Source organism: Ursus americanus, chromosome 6 (assembly GCF_024610735.1).
Source record: "Ursus americanus isolate L20-20 chromosome 6, mUrsAme1.1.p, whole genome shotgun sequence".
In the NCBI taxonomy this organism is placed as follows: domain Eukaryota; kingdom Metazoa; phylum Chordata; class Mammalia; order Carnivora; family Ursidae; genus Ursus; species Ursus americanus.
The window spans coordinates 9080003-9092243 of NC_142132.1; the positions used below are offsets into that span (position 1 = coordinate 9080003).

At 51.0% G+C, this 12241-nt stretch overlaps 1 protein-coding gene across 1 annotated transcript in view; it reads right to left on the bottom strand.

Annotated features, from left to right (window-relative positions):
- The window catches only part of LOC148109753 (scavenger receptor cysteine-rich domain-containing protein DMBT1-like), a 118362-nt gene that overhangs the window by 15306 nt on the left and 90815 nt on the right, over positions 1-12241 (bottom strand). The window contains exons 44-50 of the mRNA XM_087862502.1: positions 11533-11867; positions 10161-10212; positions 9274-9312; positions 9079-9142; positions 8208-8319; positions 4157-4322; positions 2863-2892 (exon numbers count right to left, since the gene is read on the bottom strand). Coding sequence (XP_087718628.1) covers positions 2863-2892; positions 4157-4322; positions 8208-8319; positions 9079-9142; positions 9274-9312; positions 10161-10212; positions 11533-11867 — 798 coding nt within the window. The remainder of the gene's footprint in view (positions 1-2862; positions 2893-4156; positions 4323-8207; positions 8320-9078; positions 9143-9273; positions 9313-10160; positions 10213-11532; positions 11868-12241) is intronic.

The following is a 12241-nucleotide window of genomic DNA, read 5'->3' on the forward strand; positions in this document are numbered from 1 at the left end:
GTCATACAGGAATACCTCAAAGGACGTTGAGGTTAATGGGCATTTTGGGTCCATAGCAGAACATTTAGAAAGTCTAATATATTTACTGGGTTTCTGAACACTTCTCTGGCTGTCAGAGGATCTGTAAACATTTCCTGCAGTTGCCACTGTGCCTGTTCTATGAGCAGCTCTTCTCCCTCCCTGTCCCTGTGCCCCTCCCTAGTTTGTTGTCTTTCATAATACACAGTGGGGAGACCAGATATCCAGTTGTTATGCATGTGTAGGAAGTAAGAACAACAGGATCTGTGGACACTGTCATGTAAGCTTGAATGTTGGGGCCCAAACTTGGCTGTGTAGAGGCCCTCTGTGTCTATTTCTGGATTCTAGTCTATTTTCCAAGGGATTAATTCAGCCAAGCAACCCCTGGCCAAAAAGTATAAGCGTACTATCTCGGTAGAATTTCAACCCAGCAATATCCCCTAAAGGCAGGAAGAGGACAAATCAGCAGAAAAGTTGTTACCAGTTCCAAGGACCAAATCTGTGGCTGCAGTGGGGTCAGGAACTGTCAAAGCAAGCACAATTCAAGGAAATTTTAATTCAATACCATCCTTGTCCATCAAGTTCATTGGTAAATAATATTTTTAAAAACAATCACCCTGTGTACAAATTCTGCCCCAGCCATGTTCATATTTGATTATGCTCTGTTCTTATTTGATTTTCTTAGTCCCTGTATCATTAAGCTAAGGGAAATAAATAATGAGGAAAGCGGTATTTGGGTCTGGGACCCAAGAGACCTGGGTTCTAGTCTCTGCTCTTTGTGTAACCAAGTATGTGACTTTGGACAAGTCCCTTTGCATCTCTCAGCTTCCTCTGCTGCATCTGAAGGGCTAGTCCATGGACAAGCAGCGTCTGCATCACCTTGTTAGAAATGCAAACCCTCAGGACCTACCCCAAAACTATGCAGTCAGAGTCTGCGTTTTAAAAGATCTCCAGGTGGGGTGCCTGGGTGGCTCAGTCGGTTAAACGTTTGACTCTTGGTTTCAGCTCAGGTCATGATCTCAGGGTCACGAGATGGGATGGAGCCCCGAGTCTGGCTCTGTGCTCAGTGGGGAGTCTGCTTGAGATTCTCTCTCCCTCTGCCCCTCCCTCTCATGCTCTCTGCTCTCTCTCTCTCTTCCTCTAAAATCTATCTATCTATCTATCTATCTATCTATCTATCTATCTATCTATCTATCTATCTATCTATCTATCTATCTATCTATCTATCTTTTAAAAAAAAGATCTCCAGGTGATTTATATGAACATTGAAGTTTGGGAGGAACCACACATCTGAATGGAGATGCCTCTATCCCCAGAAATAATTGGCACAGGCCAGGAAGAAATCAGACAGCACTGCCTATGTAAACAGTCCCTTTCATGCTCAACCCCAGACAATTTGTGCCTTGCCAAAATTCATGCTAGCACTTCCTATCCTCTGGGTTCTCCAACAGAGCTTGTAATTTGGATATTTATATGAAATCGCTCATTTTAAAAAGGGATATTGAAAGAAAGTTGAACATTGCTTAGGCAAAACTCTGTTGTCTGAGTCAGAACCCCTCCCTGGGTCAAAGCCGGCCCAACGGGCTGCCTATTTGTGATTTCAGGTCTGAACAGTCTCTAAGGTTTCTTCCAAATCTTGAAGAAAATGTTATACGGTGATGGTGTCATACTGAACTTGACCTTGCCTGAGAGAGTTGGCAGCTGATTCTCACAACTCTAACCACGGAGAGAGAGAAATTGATTTCATTGTCTGATTTTCTTAGAGGTCATTTTCTCCCAAGCCTGGCAGAGGGCTCTGAGATTTTGGAAATATGGACCACGAACTACTTTCGTAACTGTTTACCGTCGGAGAAAACTTGAATTGATTTGTCTTAAGATGGTATTTCTCCAACTTATTTATCCCTGTATTGGTCAACACAAACCCTAGGATGGTCCCCAAAGTCCCCAAGAGGGAAGTTTACAAAAAGACACATGTGTTGCTTAAATGAGAGAGCCAGGTTGGACTCAGCAGATGGTAGGACACGCATCGCACAAAGCTCCCGTCACTGTGTGCTCGCGCTGGGCTGTGCCACCCAATCTCCAGGACAAGCTTCCTCTTCCTGTTCTACAGATGAAGAAAGGAGGCTCTGGGAGATAGGGGGACTTGCCCACTGTCACCCACTGTCTGGCTAGAGCCAGAAAATAAGGCAAGATTCCTGGGCTCCAAATTCTGTGATGCCGCATTTCTACTCAGAAGGTTTTAGTGGTCAAAGAAATTCAAGAAACACTGGGTCAAGCCAAGTGTTAAAAAAGGTCCTTTACCACAGGACTTGTCAGAGATTTTAATGGGCTAACAGGCTGAATCTTCAAGAGAAGGCTATGGTATTTCCCCAACTAGTCATGCAAATTATTTTTAAACATTTGCATATGACTGGGTTGGTGTACTGTATTGTGAAACACACAGGAGAGATGGGGTACTCTGTTATTTTCTGAAAATGCAGATTACAGGGATAGCTTTGCCCATGATGCCAGAAGTCCTGTGCTATTAAAAAAATGAACTCATTGAATTCCCGAATGTGTGAATCTGAAGGAGGCTCATGTCACTATAACTTGAACTCAGAGATCTGCAGGTGTACCGAGGTCCAAGGGCGCACAGTGGGCATATGACGTCCTCCATACAGAAGGGATATGAGCTCTCTATCTGCCCGAGTTACTAAGCTTTCAGTAAATACGTGAGCACCTTATGTTAGTTTGATGTGAGCTTGATATTTAGTTTCTGGTCATGTATAAACTTCCACCCTAACCATAGGCAAGACCCTCCAGCCATCTATGATTTATATAAAGCAAGAACGAAAATAAAATTACCAGGTGATGTGGTCATTTCTGTGGCTGATGCTGAAATTGTAAAACAAAACCAAAATCAAAATAAGAGAAAATCCAAACAAACCCCCCCCCACAAATGGAAAATTTAGAAGATACCCTTTTACGTAAGACATGTATGCCTCAGCTGTACTAAAATTAGACACAAAAACTGAAGACTTCTGAAATGTGAAATTACAAATAAGAAAGGACTCTTGGATGAGATCGAACTGGAGCTAGGACTGCACAAAGGGGGAGGTGAGAATGGCTGTTGGTTGTGAGGACAGTATAACCTCCCCGCGTGGGTCAGAAAGGCTGTTTCTCTGATGTCATGCAGGGCAAATATTTCCTAGGGCTGCAAAGTATAGAACCCTCCTGAATTCTGACCTTAGGTTTCCAACACGGATTGCTCATTTTCAACAACCTAACAACTAGTTCATACCTTAGCACCAAGGTCTGAATACGAAAGGAGAGTGACTCCTTACCGTAATCAGGCATAGTAGGACTCCTGACTCAATGGTACTTTTGTGAATGACCTATTGTGGTTGAAATGCATAAATGACCCTGACCACTCACCCTGGTAAGGAAGCCCCGTGAGGGCAGGACCGCCGTCGGCAGTGCTCACTTCTGCGTCTTCACGTAGAGTTGTGCCTGGCGCAGGTAAAGAGATCAAGCACTATCTTAAATGGATGCCTTCACGGAATCCTATTACTTTTGTCTTTGATCTATAAAACTAAGATAAGCCGGGCAGTGGGTATTTTCATTTCATCTGATTTGCTTTTGTAATCCTACTTGTTTGGCCGCCTGAGACAACGCGAACGTGGGTTGAATTAAAAAAAGGAGAGAGGGAAACCATCTGAAACCACTGAGGAAAGAGTGTCGATGCCTTCATAAAGGGTCCCCAGGTGAGAGGGACTGGGTTTTGTTCATGAAACTCCCCAGAGCAGCTCCACAAAAGCAGCTTTCTGGCTCAAAACAGAATTTTAAGCCAAAGACTAGGAAGAGCAATTACCCCAGTGGGTGGATAATGGGGAGTCTGGTACATCCTTGAAGAGGGCAGAGACTGAGGGCTCTAAAGTGAACTCGTGAATGTTGGTTCAAGCATTGGGTAGATCAGCAAATTCAGAGAGGCTAAGAAGGATCCAGAGGCTTCTTGGAACCAATGTTGAGAAGGGACTGTAAGCAGGTGTTTGGAGGACCCCGAGGGGGCCTGAGCTTCCTCACATTCATTTCCATGTCCCCCTCACCTACCCCAGAGCCATGGCTCTGGCAACGTCAGGAGAAAGTCAAGAGTGACTACCTGGGCAAATGACCCCGGCATCCTCATGGTGGCCACAGTCGTGGATGGGCAAGCCCGGGGGCCGGCACTGGCCTAGTGGGGGCTTACTGCCCCGGCACCGCACATCATCCAGGAGGATGCTCCCCACACCCTCCCCAGAGTGGCCATTCCCCAGGGCTCTGATGCCCTGCCCGCGGTCCAGCTGCCGGCACACGCCTTGGGCTGCGTTGGTGGCCAGAAGTCATCACACACGGTCCCCCACGTGCCGCTGTGGTGTACCTTCACAGCAGCTCCTCCCATCCGCCAACCCCATGACAGACAAGTCTGGGGAAGCCTCAGGGTTGTTAGTGGGATGGGATTAGCTCTTCCGGCGAGTAATTCCTAATAGGACTTCTCTGCAGTTTTTACCGTAGCCAACCCCAAAGTCCGGTACTCCACCACCTCTCGCTTTCTTTTTCCAAGACCCATAGGGAAAAGTTACACTAGTGCTTACAAGTGCAGTGACTGGTTTTTCCAGGCTCGCTCTGATTTCAGATAACTCGTTCCCTCATTCCCCACCTTTGCATTTGAAAATAGGAAATTGCAAGGATAAGGATAGATACCGATTTTAGAACTGGGTCATTCAATTGCTAAGCAACAGCATGGAAATAGGTCAAATTCAACTTGTCATTATTTTCTTTAGGCCAAACTAATACACTGGCCCAGGTTCACAGTTAGCTAAATTTTAGAAGCAGTGACTAGACCAGCGGCCAGCCCTCTTGCAACCTCTCCGCGCGGGCACTGACATTCCTGGCTGTAGCCTCAGGAAGTCCGCTGGGAGTGTTCATACCTAGCAAGCCCTGACAACAGCAGTAAAAGGATTACCGACTGTGGGATCTGTTTCTGTGGGTTCCGGGACAGCTTCTGTAGCTGAAAGAGAAAACCCAAGGTGCTCACGTCAGTGCAGGCGCACCTTCGCTCGACGTTCACGGACGCACCAGCTGAGTGCGCGCGGGAACCCACGTCTGTGCCCGACGTCTGTGCCCGTGTGCTGGTGCGGGACGGCCCGGCAGAGGCACCTGCGTTTCTACGACCTCCTTTACCCCAGCTGGGGAGACCCCGACTATGGACACTAATCGGAAGCATCTATCTGAGCTTTTCCAGGGAGGAGCTGTCGGTAGCCACTCAGATGCCATTTTGATTGCGAGTCTCACGGAGAGACACCTTGTTCGTAGCATCCAAGGCTCACTCTACGGATTTAAAAAACTACCCAACAACAGGGTGGGATCGAACTATCCTCACCTCGCCTGCATCTTTCCCTGTCTGGGGACCTTGTCTCCCCCGACCCTCTGAGGAGCGGGTGGCTCTGGGCCGTGGGGTGGGGGTCACAGATGTTTGCTGCACGCATCATTTACTAGCAAAAGGTAACCAAGCAGGGGTGTTAAATGTTCATTCAGCTTTTTGGAATGGTTGCATGAAATTGTCACTAATGGCAAGAAAATCCCCACTCAGCCAATCAGGAGAGCATTCGCGAATAGCTCTCTCTGAGAAAGTCCTTCACGAGAAGTATATGACATTGACACACATTGGAATATCATTCCTGGAAATTGAAAACCGCCCCAAGCGGGGGCACGAGTTCCTGCTTTCCAGGCGCGTTTTTGCTCTTAGGATCTCTGCTCTTCTCAGGAGCAGGGGAACGGGCTGTGATATCAGGAGCACTTGAGACTAGTGTGACCAGTATCCTGGGTTCGCTGACTCTGAGGGGGTTCCCAGGACAGGGGACTTCCAGCCCTACCTCTGGGAAAATCCCAGGCACACGGGACCAGTGTTCTCATGACCTGGAAGCCCCAGCCTTTCGGGCTTGGCCTGCCTGGCAGGTCCAGCTCTGCCACTTGAGGAAGGTACCCGGGCTCGGGGAGAGTTCAGGTACATGAGGAGACGGCCCCGGCATCCTCATGGTGTCCACAGTTATGGACCGACAGGCCGAGGTGGTGGCACTGCCCCAGGCTGCTCTTGTGGCCCGTGCAGCACACATCGTCTGGGAAGATGGGGCCTGAGCCGCCACCAAACAGACTGCCCCTCGGGGCCGCCAGGGCCGGTCCGCAGCCCGGCTGCCGGCACACCACCTGCGTGGCAGGCAGGCCCCAGCGGTGGTCACACCCCGACCCCCAGGTGCCCCAAGAGCCCCGTGTGGGTCAGGGCCTTCCTACAGGCCTTTCAGTGCTGCCACTGAGGGTGGGTGGGTGGGTGGCTGGCTGGCTGTCCTTGAAAATGTCCCTGCGCGGGGACAGCCCACTGTATCACCAGCTTGCCTCTGATGAGAATAGCTTTGATTCCCTACGTCACCAGGGCCAGGGAAATTACGTTGGCTACATTTCTGTCAAACGCCAGCCTCAGAAAAGAAGTTACAAAACGTAAGAATGGAAAAGTTACCTATCAGATGGAAAACAGGTGACTGTTCCCCAGGAGCTGAAGAAACTGCGCATGTGGAAAAGAAAACAGTCATCATAAGGGCATTCCAAACCAACAATGCAATTGCATAATCTTCTCAATACCATCTACGTCACGTGCGTGAGTTTGCCTTTCAACAACCCCGTCCGATCTCTCATTGAACAGTTAGCATTTAAAATGTGGTGGCAGCCCACGCATGTGTACCTATTATTCTGGTGAAGAGTAAGACAACAAAAGAAAGAAAGTGGCTGTTGGGGTGGTGAAGGTACGGCCCCATCCGCCCAGAAAGCTTCTTAGAACCACAGAGTTCAGCCGCAGCATCCAGGGGCCCGGGTGGGGTTGGAGGTGCAGTCCGGAAATGTCTGCCCCCAGAGCCTCCCTCTTTCTCTGGCCTGCCACCACCTCTGTGGCATGAGCCACCACTTGGGGTCAGGAGCCGGTGTCTCAGTCCTGCGGACACGGAGATCTCCTACACGGGAAGAATGACCTCAAACCTGCTGACACCCCGAAGAGCTTTTCCTCCGGGGACAGAGTAGGGCCCCGTGGGAATGGGAAGCAGCTCTGGGCCCTCGCCTTCTGAGAGAGGTCTGGAGCTAAGAGCATGGTCAAGGAAAGGGAAGGGTGGTGAGGGAGACCTCATGTGGGGGCCCTGGCACCAATGGCTCATCACCAATCAGTAGATAAACTGGAAGTGAACTCACAGATCCCTGGGTGCCCAGCAGCTGCAGAATGTGCAGAGATGGAGGGGAACACAGGGGCGGTTTAATAATAGAAACGGGGCGGGGCACCTGCCTGGCGCAGCCTAAGTGTCCTACTTTGCTTTCGGCTCAGGTCATAATTTCAGGGTCGTGGGTTCGAGCCCTGCATCAGGCTCTGTGCTGAGGGCAGAGTGTGCTTAAGATTCTTTCTCCCTCTCCCTCTGCCCCTCTTGCCCCCGCCCACTAAAAAATAAATAAAATCTTAAAAAAAAAAAACAATAGAAATGAAGGCGGTTGAGTGGTTTGAAGATCATTGTCTCAGTTTAAATGCGACTCAACAAGCCCGTGCAAACAGTTGTTCTTACCCTCTAGGGCTGTCCCGCCGGGGTTTTTAGAGCCTGGCCTGAACCTCTGAGATAGTGATTCTGAAAGAATTTGCCTTAGGATCTAAAATACCCCCACCAACAAAATAGTTAACATGTGCATTTACAGTGCGTCATATGCTTGACTGAGCGTTCCCGTGGAACGTCTCTGTTCATCCTCCCGCCAGCTTTGTAAGTACCATTACTGATGACTTTACAGCTGATTAACCTTGAGAGTCACTCCAGTTGAAGGGGGCCCTCCATGCCTTAAGCAGCTGGCGACTCTTCCAGAGTGAGAACAGAAATCTATCCTGGACTTGGGGAAGCTTTAAGGCGTGGAGACGTTTCCAGACTCCATCTGCAGATTTCAGGCTTGGCCCGGGCCGCTCCACCATCAGCCCAGAAGGGACCTGTCCTCACCTGAGCAGACGACCCCCGTGTCTTGGTGCCCCCAGCTGTGTGTGAGCCAGCCGCTGTGAGGATACTGCCCCAGGGTGGACTCGTCTCCCGCCCAGCTGACATCGTCTAGGAGGACGCCACCTGACCCAGGCTGAAGCTGGCCCCTGGGAGCGCGGCCACAGCCGGGCCACAGCCGAGCTGTCTGCAGACCACGTGGGCATCCTCCGTGGACCAGCTGTCATCACACGCCTCGCCCCAGCTGTCGGCGTGGTAGACGTCCACGCGGCCCTCGCACCTGCTTCACGCGGTCATCCGCCGCAGGTCCGGACCTCGGTGCACAGTCCGAGCAACGACCTCCATCAAGGCTCATCCGAAAGGCCACCAGGAGAGCCAGCCCTTCTTGGGAACTGTCCGCTGATAATCAGTGATAACAAATGTACTCCCCTTTTCACTTCGTTTCACTCATTTATTTTTGCCCTGGGTGTTCCTGCGTGTCCGGAGGTGACAGCGGCTTAGCAGACGGGTCTTGCTCCTTAGCTGGCTTAGACCCACCTCACCATAGAGCTGCCGCTTCTCTTTCACGGTGTGTGGTGAATTTTGGTGTCTGGCACTCACAGGGTTTGCTGGATTTTTCCTGAGAAGCTAACATGCACATACCACTTCGTGTGTGTGTGTGTGTGTGTGTGTGTGTGTGTGTGTGTGTATGTGTGTGTGTGTGTGTGTGTGTGTGTAATATTCTCTATGTGCCCTTGCACACGCTTGCCAACTGACAACAGCAATAGCTTCTGTCTATGTTGTTCCCATGTCAGGTGCCACCACATATGTGGGGACGCTCCTGGGAGCACACAGGGCAGTCATTCCGGGCTGCCCCTCATCTTCAAAGGACAGGGTTGCAGAAGGGAACAGAGACCGGATAGGCTCAGAACACAGGACAGCTCATGGTGGGAGAGTGCGACGGGCGGGGTGGGGAGATTTGGGGTGAGCGGGCCACCGTCAGCCCTCCAGACAAGTCCCCAGAAGCCATTTGTGCATCTCACAGCTTCTTGTCGCTCACCTTCCAACCACAGATTTTCCAGGCGAACCCAGGCGTCCTCGGCCCTCCCCCCGGCAGCAGGCACCTGGGCGCCCACCAGTGGCTTTGAAGGAGTGTTTCCAGCGTGGACACCATCTCCCACAGCAGTCGTGCTGGAGCATTTCTGAGCTAAAACTCGAGTCAGGGAAGGCAACTGAGGAGAGGGCAACAGCTTACCTGCCGACGCGGGCACCTTTGTCGGCCTTGGCAAGGATGCTAAGGACAGAGTGAAACACAAAAGAACAGGATACAACGTCTTAAGTGTCAAACATGTTTCACTCTCAGTTAACTGTCGGTGGGCCCTCCGCCTTGTGGGTTATGTACAGTTTCTGATTCTAGATTGATTCCCTTCCCCGTCTTTGCTCGGTGGGGGTGCTGCTTCCATCGCCCAGCAGGTGCGTGCACTGGGAGGACGCAGCTGATGTGCATTCCAGAAAATCAGAGCACGATGGTTGACAGATTTTTTAAGCAGATAGACTTTAAAGAAAGCATTCTTTGGGCATCCCTGCTGTTCAGTATAACCTACTCTCATGGTCCTTTGATGGTTTGGGGTCCTTTCTTCCTCCAAAGTCCCCTGCGTGTTGTATTTTACTCTTAGAGACTCTGCCACGAACAGGCTCCTGACCTAATTTAAAATGTGCCAACGATGGAGCCGGTCACAGAGTCAGGGAAAGACCAAGTGACGTGTTCAGCTTCTTCATTCTTTGTAATTCTGTCAGGTAGAAAGCCGTACCTACAGAGATGGCTCCTTGCAGTGCTCGGAAGGAGCTGGCGGCCTCTACGTCACGTGCCCCGCACGGTGGGCACCGCTGCATCCTCTCTGTACGGAGAGCGCTGAGCCCCAGCATGGCCGTAGCAGGCAAATGCTATGATCCTTCTCCTGACCCTTATCTCCAGCAGGAGGCACGAGGCGGTTCAGAGATTCATTCAAGACCCCACAGTTCGTAACTGGTGAAGCCAGGATGACAGATCGGGGCATTTGGCCCCTGAATTGCTGCCCTAGTGCCCAGGGTGACTTTGCCAAGATAAATTACAGTTACTCAATAGGGAATAAGAGAAATTACCTGAAGTTGGGTAACTCACAGCAGCTGATGGTGTCGAGTAAGGCAGGGAGGCTAGGAGAGACATAAATCAAAAGGTGAGCGTAGGTCACGTCCTTTCATTCTTCTCAAACCCGAGAGGCTGATCTGCTTATTTGAAACAGATAGGGGAGAGACCGCACCCAATCTGGGCATTGAGAACGGCCCTGAGTTGCCATGATTACAACCACTAGATGTCCTGGGTCACTGGGTTCATTTTTGTCCAGCTGCTGGACGTCACGATGTGTCCCCCCTCAGCCAAACGGGCCACAGTGATGGTTGCTTTATGTGGATTGCCTATCTTTCCAGTTGGTTTGGTTTTGTAATTCTTCCTGGGTATGTGGGTCCTGCCTCCCAGAGCAAGTGTCAGTTTGCAAAGTGCAGAACTACGTTCGTGCCAAGGATACACACTGGCAACGTCAGCACCTGGAGGGAGCCAAAGGGCCAGGGTGAAGGAGAACTCTGTCCCCATCACCTCTCGTAGCTCTGTCCAGGGTTCTGGTTCCACATCTCCCTGCTCCTCAGGCTCCCAGCCCCGTCCTCAGATGTCACATTCAGCATGTGGCTTCTGCCCCTGCTTGGCTTCAACACTCCCTCTGCCCCTTGACTTTTCTCTTCTCCTCTCAGAAACCTCTAGTACCCCCACCCCTGCTTGCTCTTCCATCCTCTCGTCATTGTGGCCAGGTCTAGCTGCTAAACAACTTTGCCTCTTCCCAGCCAAACCCAGAAGGATGCAGAGATAAATGGGGGCTTTCGAATTCATTTGCGGAAACTCAACTGGGATAAAACAGAAGAGTAACAGCCCTGGGCTGAGACCTGGGCTCCCAGCTCGGTGACTTTAAGAGCAGTCTCTGTGTCACCTGGGCAACAAGAGGGATGAACCAAAGAGATGATTCCCAGAGGCATGACTCATCGCTGGTGGGACGGGAGATAATTTGAGATGGTGCATCTTCTATTTTAAGAGTTACATATTTATATAGCATTACAATTTAAAATTTTGAATTGAGTTCCATTCTGATTAAGGATATTTTCAGAGATGCGTGGGCATGAATTGATCAGATTAGATAGTTCATTGTTTAATTTTTGTTTTATTGCCGCTGTGTCTATTGGTATGTATTGTCTATTTATGGCAAGTGACCCTGCCTGTGCCTGTGTGGTGGGAATATAGAACTTCCTTGTCAAACGATTTCATGTAAATGAAAGAAGAAGAGGCCACGTGAAAGAAAGTATGGGGGAAAGCAGCGTGGGTGGTAGGTGGGCAGAAACCGTGCAGGAACATCCGAATGGCCCAAGCTGGGGTAACAGTGACAGTGGGATCCCTCCTGCTCTGACTAGTCGGGAACGCCATTCGCCCCCCGCTGGTGTTGGAATCAGACCCACCTGAGCAGATGACGCCGGCATCTTCGTGGTGGCCGCAGTTGTGGGAGAACCAGCCACCGTGCAGGCACTGCCACAGCCTGGCTTCCGTCCCCATACACTCCACATCGTCCAGGGCAATGGGGCCCAGGCCTTGGTGGAAATGCGCCCTGCCGGGGGCCGACACCGCCCTGCCACAGGACAGCTGCCCGCACACCACCTGGGCATCACGCAGGTCCCAGCTGTCATCACACACTGTCCCCCAGGTGCCATTGTAACGCAGCTCCACGCGGCCCTCGCAGCGGTGGCCACCGCCGGCCAGCCTGAGGGCCACATCTGGCAAAGGCAGACAGGCTCGGGTCACGCTCTGGGCACTCCCCTTTGTCCCTGCTTCGAGGAAGGACCTGGGCATTTAGGTGAGCAGCTCTCCTGTCCGACGTGGGGAGGGAGCCACCGAGGGTTAAAGTGGCCGCAAGAGGTAATTTGGGTTCGATCTCTCACATCTGTGTGATTTTCCGAGGGGCATTTTTAAAAGCTTTTTCCCCAGACAGTAATTGTCTACTTGACAGAGGCAAAAGGAGGTGCCTGGAAGCCCGGTGTGGGGCGGGCAGCACCAGGCATGCCGACCCTGTTTGTGGCTGCTCTGGCTGGGCCACATTTGGAAGCAGGTGCAAAGAGACTACAGGTGTGTGTTGAATGGAACAGGCTCA